Below are 16,698 nucleotides of genomic sequence, written 5' to 3'. Positions count from 1 at the left end.
TCTGCACCAAACTGTATCAGAAATGGTCTAATCAATGAATATATTTTAGCTCATATTTTCTTTGATGACGCTTTCATTGAGAATGACGATGGTAGGAAGAATAACTATGTCGAAACATTCATCAAAATGGTTGAAGAATATGAAAGGTAGGTAAACAGAAACAAACGTATAAAACTTTTATCAATAGATATTATAAGGCTTTTCTACCTCAGGAATAGATTGCCTGAGCTGTATTTAGCAAAACTTTAGGAATTTTTGGTTCTCATTGCTCTTCAATTTTGAACTTCCTTATTGAGTATGCTTTTGTTTCGTGATCTCCAGTTGCCTGGTAATTGCTTGTTTTGGTTTAAGAATTATATATAATATACTCATACCTCTGCTTTATGTATTTGTTCAAATCATTGCAGTTTCATCAGACACTTGATAATTGAATATTTTTAGAAAAGTAAACGACAATCTCGAAAAAAAAAATGTTTTAACAAAGGCCTAAATTCTTATGCAGAAAATGGCGGATTAAAGATTGTTTCAAAGCTAGCAAAATATCTCACTTGAACAGCGTTTCCCTACGTAAAAAACGTTATATCAAACCTTTATGTTGATAAAAATGATAGAACAAAACAGAAAGATGTCAGTTGAAAATGTTAAAAACAGAGGTAGAGTAGTCAACAGTGTGTTAAAATACTCATTACTACAAAGACAAGTAAACATGTCATCAAAGAAAAACTAAATGTTATTTATACACACCTATTAGCAAAAATGAAAGACAAGAATATAAAAAAAATACCACAGCATAACAACCCATTACCAGAATATATAAGTACCGATCTAAGCCAAAGGGTACTAAATGTACTAAATATCAAGTAAACAGAAAAAGATTAGAAATATACAAAGACAAATAAAGGAACACTTTGCCATACGCAATAAAGATCATTTATTACTTTTGAAGTTGATACAGAATATATTTAGCATTGGTCAATTAACCATCGAAAGCACGTCAGCGTTCTGACTGTAGGAATGCAAGATGCACGCGAACAGTAGAACCATGCAGAAGAGGAAAGTTTAAAGTGATTTAGTTTTGTAAAAATGAACGATTTATATAAAAACAAACAATTGACAAAGAAAGTTAACTTCATTACATTATAGTATTTCAACGTATTAAACGGATTTATTCATACTATTGTTGTGACGTCCTGCCATAAAAAAACCAGGAGTGTTGTCAAAGTGTTGTATTATGTGCAGATAGGCTTTCGATCATCAAAAGTCACAAAAGTGCTAGTGCTAGTGCTATTGTTTTACGTAACTTTAAAAATCAAATATGAAACAGACTTGCGAATTACACATTTTGCTAATCTTATTCTGTGTATTGTTTTAATCGACTTTTGTTATGTAAAGGAAATACACCACTAATCCATGGACCCATTGTTTTTTATGTTAAACTTCTCCGTTTCAAGCAGGCACACCTCTTTTGTTTTAAGTTCAAATAAAGTGGCAATCATTGCATTTCAAAGCAACACTTTATGGTGTCTTGTACTGAAAAAAATCAACATACTTTATAAAGCATATAAGAAAGAACTGGTTCCTGGAACTTCGGATGTACCAAAAACAGGTACTTCAGATCAGACAAACAGACAAAATGATCCACTTTTGAAAATTTTGTGAAGTCTTTTTAATATTCAAAATTAAAAGTAAATAGTGTTCTACAATGATCACCAGTCCTTCAGCTTTCATTTGATACCAAAAATATAAAAAAGAAGATGTGGTATGATTGCCAATGAGACAACTATCCACAAAAGACCAAAATGACACAGACATTTACAACTATAGGTCACCGTACGACCTTCAACAATGAGCAAAGCTCATACCGCATAGTCAGCTATAAAAGTCCCCGATAAGACAATGTAAAACAATTCAAACGAGAAAACTAACGGCCTTATTTATGTAAAAAAATGAACGAAAAACAAATGTGTAACACATAAACAAACGACAACCACTGAATTACAGGCTCCTGACTTGGGACAGGCACATACATAAATAATGTGGCGGGATTAAACATGTTAGCGGGATCCCAACCCTCCCCCTAACCTGGAACAGTGGTATAACAGTACAACATAAGAACGAACTATAAAAATCAGTTGAAAAAGGCTTAACTCATCAGATGGACAAAAATACAGTCGACGTGGCCCGGTACTTGTACATAGTAGGAACTATTTTGTGTTAAATATGTAGTACTTTCTGGTATGTGCTTTATGGCCGGGCTCGAATAAGTGGTGTTACACCTATAGGTTCTACCACTGCAAGTGTGATACGTCATAAATCACTACAGTTATATTTTCAAATTCAAAACGCGGGGCTCAACGATGTTTTATATATATTAATATATAATTGTCGAGTTTATTAATAGAGATTCCGGATGGGTTTGATATACTAAACTTTTTATAGCATATAGTGCAAACTGATCTTTACAGGATAGAAAAAAATGAAGGCTAGAGAATAATTGGGTGCTGGAATAAAAATAAAAGAAAATAATGGCTCAACATGAAAAGAATAGAAAAAAAGTAATAAAAATGAAATACAGAAATGAAGGCCCCCATTCCAGCCCCTCATACATTTATAACATGCTACATAGCATTTTTTATTTGCTATTTTTATGTCGAGGAGATTGAATAACATATGTCATTATTTTTTAATTTTTGTACAATAACTATTGTTCTAACATGTTTATATATAAACGAGTCTAAATTGAAAACTACGTTCAAACCTATATATATATATACACAGAGAACATTTTCTAATCTGGATGTCAAATTTATTACAGTCCACAACATTCCACGGTCGACAAAGCAGTTGGTTTCGAAAAGCAATCGCCTTATGGAGCTAGATTAGAGTGGCGTCTTCCTAAGGGGAACACATTATTTGTCCATTTAAAGAATAAAAATAAGGTCAAAAACAAAAAAAGGTGGAGTCAGGTAAAGCAATATTAAATTTTGATAAATGAGCAGTTATGAATAAAATAAATATTTAAAAAGTGATTTATTTTGGGTGAATTTCCAAAGATGATAAGGACAATTGTCTGGATAATCTGGCAATAAGACCTTAGATGCAATAAGGTATATTTAAAGGGTAACAGAATTGATATTTCGCAAAACTTGTGTAACGCCGCCGCAATTTGTTGCCTGTTCCAAATCAGGAACCTCTAGCCTCTGTTAGTCTTTTATATTATTCAACTTTGTGTTTCATTTGTATATTTAATGCTGAGTTTAGTGTGGCGTTCGTTTTTCTTGCGGAATTTACTAACTGAGTTAAAAACCAATTTGTTACCTTTGACTCATTTCGGCTCTTTGGTCAGATAGTTGTCACTTTTACGCATTATTCGTTTCTATTTTTGTATTTGATATAGTTTGTGTAATGTTTTGACTAGACTTAGTTTGTTTTATCTAAAACCCAGGTGTAATCAATTTGTCAGTACTACAGATCTTTCTTTCGTTAAAATCAAATCCACTGTTAGATAAACAAACGAATCAAACAAGTTGAGATATATCTGCCCTTAAATCACGATGTTTATTCCTTTACTACTGTTTTGGACCATAATGAGGAAACGTATATACACATAAACTTGAAAGGGACAAATAATTAATAGTTATTCCACGAGGACGCGGTGTGTCAGTGTAAGATCACCCCGATGACCGCAGGCCAAAGGGTGATCGAACACTGACACACCAAGTCCGAATGGGATAACTATTTTACATCCCAGCTGTTTTAGATTATATGAAAAACATTTACAATTCATCAAATCTAGTTTAGAACGCCACACAACCATTATAATACATTTATATATTACTACTAGAACACACCCGTGATATCGCAGGTCCGTGACTGATATATAACTATGCGTATGCCTTATTTTAGTATTGGTATTGTCATCTGATAAAGTCATGCCGATTATACAGTGGCGGATCCAGGGGGGGGGGGTGGTTCAGGGGGTTGGAACCCCCTTTTTTTTGGCCGATCAATGCATTTGGATTGGAGCATATAGTTGGAACCCCCCCTTTACTCTGGGTTGGGACCCCCCTTTTTAAAATGGCTGGATCCGCCCCTGTTATAACATGTATAAGGTGCACAGTTTTCTCTGCTTTCAAAATCTTTCTGTTTAAACCCGTCGACCTGTAACCTTCAATTATTGGTAATATTAATAATTTGGAAAACAAAAGGACCTGGAATGGAGTATTTTTTACTCAACAGTATACAGCAAAATTCTAAATACACTGTATGGTGGTGCGCCTGTCAGATGCGGAACGTACAGATAAGGTAATAGGTAACAGGTGAATATACTATTGGTATCGGTGTCGGACTCGATCCGAAACTTCTTAATTATTGGCAATATTAATTACGTGGAAAACAAATAGGCCTAGAGTGGTGTAATTTTTAATCAACACCATTGTACTATATTAGTTATATATAAAGTTGAATTCTTTGATTCATCGGTTTTACGTGATGACGGCTGACAAATTGGACCTCGTAATTTTAGTATTATAGATATGATGTATACCCTTTATGACCCCCGACCACGATGAGTAGATATCGAACAATGGCAACTCGCCCCACTGGCCAATCGGCCCACACTATATCGCCACTTTATAAAAAATATCGCTCCACTTTTGTTTACCGACTCTTCCAACTTTTGAAAAAGTGTAAAATCAAAACTCACTTTTTAACGAAAAGGGTCTAAACCCCACTGAATAAAGGTCTGCTAACTCGCCCAACTTATAAAAATATCTTGCTTCCTTTAAGTATGTTAAATTACTGATAGTTTTTATCCAGTCGTCCTGGTGTAGTGGTATGTGTCGTGGCTGGGTATGCTAAAGGTCTTGAGTTCGAATCCCAGCATATACACTGGATTTTTGTCTACTTGAATTTAGAAAGATAGTCTTTTCCGTACAATTAGTTATAAGTTTTATAGTGGATTCGACATTCCCGCCAAAATGCTACAGAACAAAGGAAAGCATGCATAACAAAGAAACTCAAACTGGGGTGATCTGGTAGGGGTGATCCGGCTCAGATCACCCCTGTTAGAACAAAGGAGCTGGTATGTAATCTTCAATGAAAGATTAACATCAAATAGTTGTCTTTATGACTGAACAAAGATCATGAAGATAATTATACTTGAAACTGGAATTTTATTTTTTAACAAAAACTAAAACAAATTTTTAAGTCAAATTCGTATATATGTTCATTATGATTTTGTTATAATAAAATGATTCAAAGTAAATATAAATGTAAAGTTGTATGTTTTAACATGAAAAGATGTCACTTGTATGCAATGTCTTGAAAGTCTTATGTCTTGTATCGATTTACAAAAAAATAGACTTACAGACCTAATGTGTTTTGATGACATTCAATGGAAAGCAAATCAAAGACTACGAAACATTTAACATCATTTTGTTTTTGCAGGTAATGTATATGCGTTACATTTTGGAACACAAACACAAGCAACCGGATTCAAAGTTTGCTGCTGAAAACATTTATATTTTGGCTCTTGATGGAGATGTGAAATTTGAACCAGAGGCTTTCTTGAGTTTAATGCGTCGTCTAAAAAAATCAAGTAAAATAGGAGCAGCCTGTGGTAGAATACATCCGATAGGAACAGGTATGGAATTCAAAGTATGGATCTTCTTGTTTTTTATTTTGAAAAAAGACAATGCAAACATACGACTGTTTTCATTTTCTAATAGTAACCTATTGATATGAAAATTATGAATTATGATAAATAAACAAACTCATTGGGGGATTATATTAGTAAGCGAAAATAAACATCCGTCCGCACTGGGTTAAGAATATGAATAGACGCAGTTTGCGATATCCTACATCATAAACAATCCGATATACTATGTAAATGCAAACAATAGTTCAAATTATGCATCTAAAAGGAGCATATAAATATAAATAAAAGTATTCTATGAATCGAGAAATCCTAAAAGAACATGTATTATACGTTAACGGAGAAGTCTATTGTAGAAAAAATTCCGCAATATCTTTGAAAAATGTAAACGCAGCAGTCCTCGGGATTGAGCGTTCTAAAGGATCATGTGTAATATATGGTTTATATCTGCTTTTACCTATTCGGAACTTCATTATAATGTGTCATAACGAATAAAAGAAAAAAATCTACAAAGAGATCTGGCTTATAAATACTTTCACCTGATACGGGTTTTGTCTACTTAGGAATCATTAGTGATGCTTGAATTATAACATTAGGGAATAAGCAAATACTAAATGATAAACCATTAACAAACAAAACTATCAAACGTTTGACCAGGTTCCACTGAGCAATAAATGCCCGATGGAAGAATATTACTGTTTTTAATTTTAAATTGCCATAATCTGTATAAAACTTTATTGCATAGTAACACATATTGTTGACGTCATTTTCAAATCTCGTAACCTCAAAGACGTCCTCTTCACCTCGAGTGATAATAACATATTCGAAATAGACTGCATATGCAACGCAACGAGTGCCACATGTGGAGCAGAGTCTGTTTACCAGTCTATTTTATGTCAAAACATTGCTAGTTTTCTTTTTGACTTATGAGTTCAAATATCCATATGGTATCTTTTGAATCTCGTAAACGAACTAACAATGGCATGAAAAAAAAACACAAATACAATCCATTATAGGAAACAAAAGACCGCACAATTCGAATACAACCAAAACCGGAGTTATTCTCCTGTTCTCCAAAAGGGTAAGCAAATCTTGCTTCTCATGTTGTCACCGTCGTGTTGCTCATGCAAATACATACTTGCTCCGGGAATAAACATGTGCTCTGTATACTTGTATGAAATTTATATTGTGCGTATGTTTACATGTTGATACTGCTGACATTCGCATGCGATTAAAAACGTAAATATAATAATAGAAAATAACGACTCTTATAGATATCAATTAAAAATGAAATGAAATTAAACTTACGAAATGAAAAATGATCGTGAATTGATAAATCTGTTAATTACAAAGGTCCAATGGTGTGGTACCAACAGTTTGAGTATGCAATTAGTCATTGGCTACAGAAGGCAACTGAACATGTCACAGGTTGTGTACTCTGCAGTCCAGGCTGTTTCAGTCTTTTTCGTGGATCGTCAATTTTGACGGTATTAGATGAATATAGTAAGCTACCAACAGAACCCTGGCACCATTTACAATATGATCAAGGTAACCTTAATTTGACAATGTTTTTTTTTTCTATAAATCCTAATAAATACGCATTCTAAATATTGAATTGATTTTTGTATTCACTTTTGAATTTATTTTTTTTTCAGAATGAAAGGCTTTTCATGACTTTTTGTAAACAACAACACATTTTATGAAAAAAAAAATAATTAAGCAACTGCATGTCCTGATTCCTTTGAAATGTTTGTGTGGTGAATTTTTATAATATGCAATTTTATGTAAAAATTTGAAAAATTATATTTTGCAAGGCGAAGACAGGTGGTTATGTACTTTACTTCTGAAAAAAGGAAAGAAAATCCAATATGCTGCAGAATCAGACGCTTACACGTTTGCTCCTGAAGGTTTTAGAGAATTTTACAATCAACGTCGCCGATGGACACCATCAACAATGGCAAATATTCTAGATGTACTTTTATCTTGGAATGAAATAAGGAAGACCAATACCAGTATGTCTATACCTTACATCGGTTATCACTGGTTTTTGTTTATTTCAACTTTATTAACACCAGGCTCTATTTTCCTGTTGATATTAGGAGCTATCATTATCAGCTTTACATGGATTACCCCTTTGATAACTTTGATTTTGAATGTCATACCGGTGTCAGTGTTTATGCTTATGTGCCTGTATGCCTCGACACAGAGACAGGTTTGTATAATTTTTTTTTTTAGATATTTCTAACAATGTGACAGCTCTCCATTTAGATTTAGATTTTTCAAATCTAGACAATGTTCTTCCTTATTTGAAAACGTTTCAAAAATAGAGTATAGCAATTCACATTTACAAAATATTTCTAATCTCTAGACAATTGAATTTTGAACAATTGAAACATTTTGCTTGAGAGTATTTCGCAATAAGGATGCGTGCATGTGTCTCCTTTTGGCAATTATAAAAGTATATTATAAACCACAAGTCACGAACTCAAATAACACCAGTCAGACACTTACTCTCAGTCAAATTTTACTAGTGATTGATAGCAAAAAGAAATTATTGAAAGCTGTAATAGTATTTGTTTTTTTATCTTATTTATGAGTGTTGTGCTTAGCTTCAATAGTAGAAGTATATGATATTCTATCTGAGCGTGGTCCTTTAATCTCATTGCCCTCTACTTCTTTGGCCAACATTATTGTACATGAATTTCCACGGACGCATTGAACTCTTTTTCTCAAATTTTTAGAATAGTTAACGTATTTTACGTTTTACTTTCATGCAAGTTATAAACCTTTATTGAACAAAGATCTACATAAATAGGAGATTTTACAAATTTCCATGTATATCCTTTCCCATATTTTAAATGGACGACATTTTAAAGACACGATTCAATGTGATAGTTTACATGTATATATATTTAACTAAGATATACAGAAGCATAGCACTAACGGACGATGCTTTTAACTATTTAATAATAGTACAAGTGCTAAAATGTTACTGATAATAAGTGTCTCACTGGTATTATTTTGTTTTCGGGACTTGTCATGATTTGTCATATACCTTTTTAACTATCAAAAGGGGACACTTGCACGCATTTGTATTCGGTCGAATTAACAAAGGATAAAATCAAGGAATCACAAACAAAACACCATTGAGTAGACTATCGTGATATTCCATGCAATCATTAAAAATGATACTTACAAAACTGTTGCGGCTTCATTGATATCATGTAAAACAATATCTAATACTTGTTTGATGATCTTTATTAAAAGGGAAGAGACATATACCAAAGGCACATCAAATCTCATACGGGAAAAATTATCTGACATGGTAAACAAGAACTATCTTTAAAAAATATATCCGACGTATTTAAATTTGAGTATTTAAAACTATCATTTCGATAACCTTCAGAAGCACAATGACTTAATGATGCAGGACCTCTTTAATTAAATCTCCATCTGAATGTAACTACAAGAAGGCGATTTCAGTGCACTGAAAATCTGCATAGTTTGACACATGTCCTTGGTGGCAACGCCCGTTCACTACCTTTATCTTGTGAACAACAATGCTGTAACTATCTAAAAATCAATGAATTACCAACAAAAGAACGTTACAAATTGTTTTGTGAATATTCCGATTATATTTAAATAAGTGATTTACCATTTAAATAACGTGTTCTCTGTTTTTGTTCAGTATTCTCGGTCCTTGTATCTTTTTGTTTACATTTACCAAAACCCCGCGGAAATCTCACATACGTAGGTGCGTTCTAAAAGTCATGTAAGTTCGTACAACAAAGTAAACATTAAAAATTATATAATTGTCCCGAATAAACAGCTGTCATGGATGCGAATAGCTATTAGAGAAACAATTATTTTAATAAAAATATAAATCTTTGTAAGAACTAGTTCAAATATTTATATTTTTCACTTGCTTTCCATCACGATATAATTAACGAGACGTTTTTTTCAAACACAACCAAATCACCCACCATGACAGCATTTTGTCCAATCACAGAAAGGATTTTCGAGCATGCGTATTCTGTTGCCATAGTTAAGCGTCCTTAAGTTCAAAGGGCACAAACCGAAACTATACCGACTACGTCGGAAAAAAGATCTAAAGACAAACGAAAGTATACAAAATGCAGATTAATCAATATATATATTTATTCATCTATGATAATCACAAACATGTGAAACTAGTTTTGAAAAAAAGTATTGAAGCAAATGACTGTTTTTTATATATATTTCCTTCCATGGAAAATTCCGCCTAAATTAATCTAAATGAATTATTTTAAGCGTTAGTTACCAAAGTCGTACAAACTATAGGCATACAACAGATAAACTACACACATTATATATTGATAGCAGATAGTTGTGTAAAACACATTACAACATATGCGTTCTAAATTTGTGTGTACGAAATATTAATTAAGGCGAAGTGTACGTAATTGCACGCCTCTAGCGGAATACGGGATTAAAAACGTTCGTCGTTAGTTATGCAAGTTATCTCCCTTACTCCAAGAAAGGACACACGAAAGAGAAACTACTTTCTGCGGTCTATAATGAATCCAACAAGCACGCCTGTGCTGTCTTAAACCTCATAGAAATTATCTAATTAACTCCAACTAGAAATCACAGCATTCTGTACGTTGTTCTGTGTGCAGTCTGACTTAAAAACACTGTTTTTTTTTTTGGTTTTAGACGCGTAGGAGAAGGCATTTCGTGTTTATGATATCATCAGAAAGAAAAAACGCCTCACAACAAAATTATAAACAAATAAACAAATAAACATGTAAAATTTTTTCTTCTATTGATATCAAATTAATTAAAATGAAACCTGAATTGACCCAACAATATCGTTTTAAAAAGCCGTAGTCTTGAACGAAAAACACAGTACTCAACGTAAAGTTTTAAAATAGGTTACAAATAATTAATGAAAGACGTGTGAATTTAATTGTTAAATTAAAAAGACGTTGAAATGTTCGTACTTTGTGCAATTGAAAATTTAAGGACATGATTTATATTCATATAAGATATCAGACGATACCAAGAGAATAATTTGACCACTAGTGCAACACTTACAAGTAGGAAGAACAAAGACGGAAAACAAACAAAAAATAATCAAATTATGCCCCCAAAATCATTCAGTAACTTAAAAATTGTCTCACTCTAACATTTATCTTAAAATAAGTAAAAATTATTTCATTCAACTCCCAGTTTTCAATTTTTTCTACATGTGCAGAAAATAAACAGGGTGTCTTCTATTCCGTCCGCAATTTATGGGAAAACTAAATCTAAATTTAGAACCCTATTGAAATTGAAAGTACACATGTAAGATAGAATATAACATGTCATTTCTTCTTTCACAAATTCCAATTTCGAAGAGATATATAGCGAAATCTGTTTTCTTTTATTGTGCCTGTGTGCAGCATTCAAAACTAGAGAATGTAATTTTGAAGTATCAAGTCTCAATTCAAGTTTATGAATGAATAGAATATAGAATTACGGGGGGGGGGGGGGGGGGGGGAGGGGGGACCTTTATCGGAACTCCGGGATCGAGTGTTTTTAAGCTCGGGATTTCGGAATTGACCCTTTCGGGATTTAATTTTTTTTCAAATTCGGGACAGCGGGATTTCGTGATTTTAAGCCCGGGATTTCGGGATCTGGATCCCTCCTTCCCTCCTCTCTCTATTATGGTTAAAGAAAAGAGGTCAGGGAAGTTTTGTGATACTTGTAACTGCAATTTAATATTTAGTGAAATGATAGGTGAAATGTGTTCAAACTATTACATTTCGATTTTTTTTAAAATTTAACCCAAGTTTACTGCAAGGGGTGTTTAACGACCTCGATGATTATCCATGAGGATCTCGCACTCGGTTAGCTCTAGGTTTTCACCTAGTTCATGATCATACAAGAATTGAGAAGACTGTGGTTTACTAGTCTTATAATATGAGACTTTGGAGTTCATATAATTTACATTCAACGTTTTTATCGAATATTTCAAGGCTTTTTGACTATCAATGTTGACCCCCCTCCAATTGATTGGATAAAATGAATGGATTGCCGCCCCTATTTCAAACTGAGGTCCTATAAACTGACTGGTATTCGAATTTGTTAAAAGAAATAATTGGTAGCTCTGACTCATATTGATTCAATACCGTAATGCGAAAAACAATCATTTGTTTCCGCGAATTCCGAACAGTTAGAAATATATTCCCGAGTTTCAATTTGAGTAACTCGAATAATTCAAGCCCTTTCCGTGTCCGATTTTCTCCCACACGAGAAATGTAGCATTCGTACATCAGCTGAATAATACGACTGAATTATTCGGGTTACAATTTGTGTAAATCCCGAATGCACATTAAAGTAAAGGTCCAGCCCGACTTTCGGAAAAGGACTGTTGTAGATTTCAGATTGATTTCCAGAAATAAAAATCATACAAAAATGTTTCACGCAAATATTCGTCTTCAGACGTGTAAAGTTATACAGCGGTTACTAGCCGGTCTGGGTTGTGATAAAAAGAAGATCATGCAATGCATAAAATATATAATACCGTGGCTCAGGGATGTGTTGAATTATAGAGATGCTTATGCGGCACAAAGATAAGATTAATTTACCCAAATGTACTAAGAATTACCACACAACTTAAATTTACTTAAATATTGATTTGTTATCCTGTGCCAGACAGATGGCTGATATTCTCAGAAGAGACCTTGATGAAATGAAGTTTTATGGGAACAAAGATTTTGAAAACACGTCGCAGTGTTTAGATTTTAACAAAAATAAGGCACCAAGGTCGAAAATAGTTCTAGTTCATAATGAAGAAAATGTCAACCGTTTTCTAGCTTGGCGATCTCCGCATGCACCCGAATATAATAGACAAATACAATACAATAGTACACAAAACGTAACATAAAGAACTAAAGACCGAGCAATATGAACTCCAACAAAACGGTATATATTTCATACAAGTATAGAACTATATGAAGCGTCGTAACTGTTGCAGCGACGTCAATAACGTTGTCGTTGTTTTTTGTTTTTTTACACGCAAAATTCAACTTTACCAGGGTATAGCTTGAAAAGTAGCACGGTTGCTAAGGACTTTCTTTGCACCAATCGATTCCTCAGACATTTTAGAATCGTCTCATAAATTTAAAAAAAAATCGATTGTCTAATATAATAGAAAATCTTGGAAATGTAACAATTCCTGCCGAATTTCACGATTTTCCCTATATATCCTTTGTAATTTTGGTGTATGATGCTGTTAACTTCAACAGCTCGTATCTCAAAAACGAAAACGGTTACCCCCTTTTTTTATTTTATTTTCCGATTTATTTTTACAAGTAAAATCTACATGTAAAATTTAAAAAAAAATCCATTGTGTAGTTTAATTACGTACACTTCGCCTTAAGCGAATAGTTCTTCATATAAAAGTAATAATCTTGTCCTCAAAATATCCAATTAAACAATTGAATTTTTTGCTGGATGGTTTTATTGAAAGCATCAACTTCTTTTTTTCGAATTGTATCCCATACTTAACACAGGCAATAGTTCATCCAGTTTTTAAAACTTCACCTGTACAAGTTAAACAAAAGTCATTTTGAATTTCTCAACATAACAGAACGATTACAAATCGATTAGCGAACAAACTTAAATGAAAGGCCTCATTTTAAGGATGTACTGAATTAAGTCATGCTTTATCTCTCCTCCAAGACCATGTTTATCGTCAGATGCTATTTGAATAGACTCAAAATTATCTGGAAAATAGTAAAAAGTCCTGATCAATATTATGTTTCAGCTACAATTTGCAGCCATATTATCTTGCATATATGGAATTATTATGATGATTGCTTTGGTTGGCGTTATTAGAGATGGAATTGAGAGTGGATTATGCTCCGTTACTACCATTTTTATCATATTTGTAGTCGGTGTTTTTGTTATTTCGGCTATTCTCCACCCAAAGGTATGAAAGATATTTTAATATTTATTCATTTATCCAAATTAGAAATTTCGATCTCGAAATGATATTTTATCCTTCAATCTGTATTCAAAGCTTCACACTCAAATCCATGATTTTTTTATGCAAGCCAGTAAAGCAGATATTTTGAAATTAGACATTTTTTTTAATTCAATACTTCAAGGAAAAGAAAGTCTTTTTGTTTTCGTTAATGTTTTATTAAGTCATATCTAGAAATGATAGACATATAATAAGATATTACATGTAAACTGCCGTTATATAAATGTTATACTTCAAATAAGAAAGGGCTATCTAAATTTGAAAACAGCAATAAATCGACCAATTAAATATTACATATATTTTACAAATCATTGCTTAGAATTATATAATACATTTGTAGGAATTTCTCTGTTTATTTCCGGGGATAATTTACTTCTTTGCAATACCATCAATTTCCATGCTTATGTTTTTGTATTCGATTGGAAATTTACATGATGTATCTTGGGGAACAAGAGACACAAAGTCCGAATCAGAGTCCTTAAAAAGTAAAAGTCACGAAGAAATGGTGAAGGAGAAAGGATATTTTTGTACTGTTGGACAATTTTGCACGTAGGTAGAATAGAAATATACTAGCAGTTGTTTGTTAATTATGTTGACTATTGTTATTTGGTAGTTTCCTCTGCTTCATATTCTTACATTGGATAGGACTCATATTGAATTGAATTGTACTGTACGTATTGATGTGTATTACTTATTTATTCCACATAGACTACAAGAATAGTACAGTGATTGTAATCTCACATAATTTGTTTTAACCCGCTGCATGTTATATCCTATCCCAAATAAGAAACTCTGGACTATGTTAGTTTGTATGTTTTTTGTCTAAAATGTTGGTTCCTTTATATGTTTTGGAGTTAAGTGTGGCATCCGTTTTTCGTTGAAGTACGATTCATTTTGATTATTTTGTTCCTGTGATTCTGAAAAATAAATACATTCTGATACAATCTATTTAAGATATTTATGTTAAATAAACGGTAATAAAATATTGGTCGTCATTTGGCATGCAGATAGAACATTATAGATCAGTTGAATGATCTATCGTGGAAGATCTTACAGGTCAATCTAGGTTGTAGTCACTGGATTACGTCTGAACATGTGATAGTTCCATGACAGATTTAATCCATCGGAATACCACTGATGTTGATTCAAGGCTTAAAAAAATTCTGTATACATAGACGAATTATTAAATTCTCTACATACTATGTCAAGAATTTTCAATAAGTATTTAGACAAATTAAGAATGTTGAGTAAAAAATCATGCAAATTTAGACAAAAACTCGTCTTTTCAGACTTTTTGATGTTTGTAGTAAGGGAATTTATGAAAATGACCATATAATTGATATTCATGTTGACACCGAAATGCTGACTACTGTACTTGTGATACCCTCGGGGATGAGACGGCCACCAGCAGTGACATCAAACTAGTAGTGTAAAGAGTGATCAGAGATACCAAGATAATAGGTTAATAGTCCAGACGCGCGTTTTGTCTACATGAGACTCATCAGTGACGCTCAGACCAATAGTTATCAAAGGTACCAGGATTTAAATTTAGTACGACAAAGGCGCGTTTCGTCTACATAAGACTCATCAGTGACGCTTATATCAAAATATTCATGAAGCCAAACAAGTGCAAAGATGAAGAGCATTGAGGACCCAAAGTCCAAAAAAGTTGTGCCAAATACGGGTAAAGTAATTTATGCCTGGGATAAGAACATCCTTAGTTTATCAAAAAATCAAAGTTCTGTAAGCAGGAAATTTATGAAAATGACCACATAATTGATTTTCATGTCAACACCGAAGTGCGGAATACGGGGCTTGTGATACCCTCGGGGACGAAACGTCCACCAGCAGTGGCATCGACCAAGTGGTGTAAATAGTTATCAAAGGTACCAGGATTTTAATTAAGTACGCCACACGCGCGTTTTGTATACATAAGACTCATCAGTGACCCTCATATCAAAATAGATATAAAGCCAAACAAGTGCAAAGTTGAAGAGCATTGAGGACCAAAAATTCCAAAAGGTTGTGCCAAATACGGCTGAGATAATATATGCCTGGGATAAAAACATCCTTAGTTTATCGAAAAATTAAAAGTTTTGTAAGCAAAACAGTTCTAAAGTCATACAAGTATAAAGTCGAAGAACATTGGGGACCTTAAATTTTTAAAAATTGTGCAAACTACGTCTAAACTAATATATTCCTGCGATAAGAAAATCAGTAAACAGGAACTTTATCAAAATGACCATATAATTGATATTCATGTCAACTCCAAAGTGCTGACTACTGGGCTGGTGATACCCTCGGGGACACGACGTCCACCAGCATCGACCTAGTGGTGTAAAGAGTTATCAAAGGTACCAGGAGTATAATTCAATACATCATGAGCGCGTTTCGTCTTACTTTCACAGTATTGGTAATTCAATGTTAAACTTATCATTTTGACTCGTTGTCAAAAAATGGTACGATGCAATTTTTGTAAATTTGGGGTTGCAGTACGTTTGTTTATTTGAAAGAAAAATCGAATTTGAAAAGTTTTGAGGACTAAATGGTAATAGATCATTCGTAATATGATTCCTGTTATTATATTCATTGTTGTAACACCTTGTTATAACGATTTCAAATATAGTTTAGTAAAATTATTCCGTTAACGAAAGGTTTTTATAAAAGTTTAACACTACAAACATTTTGCATTTTATAGAGTACATTTCAATTCAATGTCATCACTTGTTTTTACACAAAATGTTAAATAAGCAACATTTATATGATATTGTATACCTTTGTCAATCAATAATATCCAATTCATTTATCTCAGAAGCATTATTTCAGCCATTCAACCCAGACACAAGTCCTACCGCTCATATGACGGAGCTATTCGAAGCTCATACACAGCCTCTTATAGATACATATAAACAATGGGGTTGTGCTGTATTACTGACATTTATATACTGGGGTATTTATCTTAGAACAGTAGACATTTTGCTGTTTAAAAGATCATTATAAAAGCATCTAGGGGATCAGGTGGCACTGTAGG

The 16,698-nt window shown here is 33.0% G+C and overlaps 1 protein-coding gene across 1 annotated transcript; it reads left to right on the top strand.

The window, feature by feature from the left end:
• Positions 1-126: 126 nt before the first annotated feature.
• On the top strand, positions 127-14,220 carry LOC143059419 (chitin synthase chs-1-like). Its single transcript, XM_076232908.1, has 7 exons — positions 127-146; positions 2,816-2,966; positions 5,449-5,644; positions 7,010-7,204; positions 7,471-7,868; positions 13,449-13,613; positions 14,008-14,220. The coding sequence occupies exons 1-7, from the start codon at positions 127-129 to the stop codon at positions 14,218-14,220; spliced, it is 1,338 nt and encodes a 445-aa protein (XP_076089023.1).
• Positions 14,221-16,698: the final 2,478 nt, after the last annotated feature.

This window comes from Mytilus galloprovincialis, chromosome 14 (genome assembly GCF_965363235.1).
Source record: "Mytilus galloprovincialis chromosome 14, xbMytGall1.hap1.1, whole genome shotgun sequence".
NCBI classification, from domain to species: Eukaryota; Metazoa; Mollusca; class Bivalvia; order Mytilida; family Mytilidae; genus Mytilus; species Mytilus galloprovincialis.
This window is presented reverse-complemented; position numbering and strand designations above follow the sequence as displayed.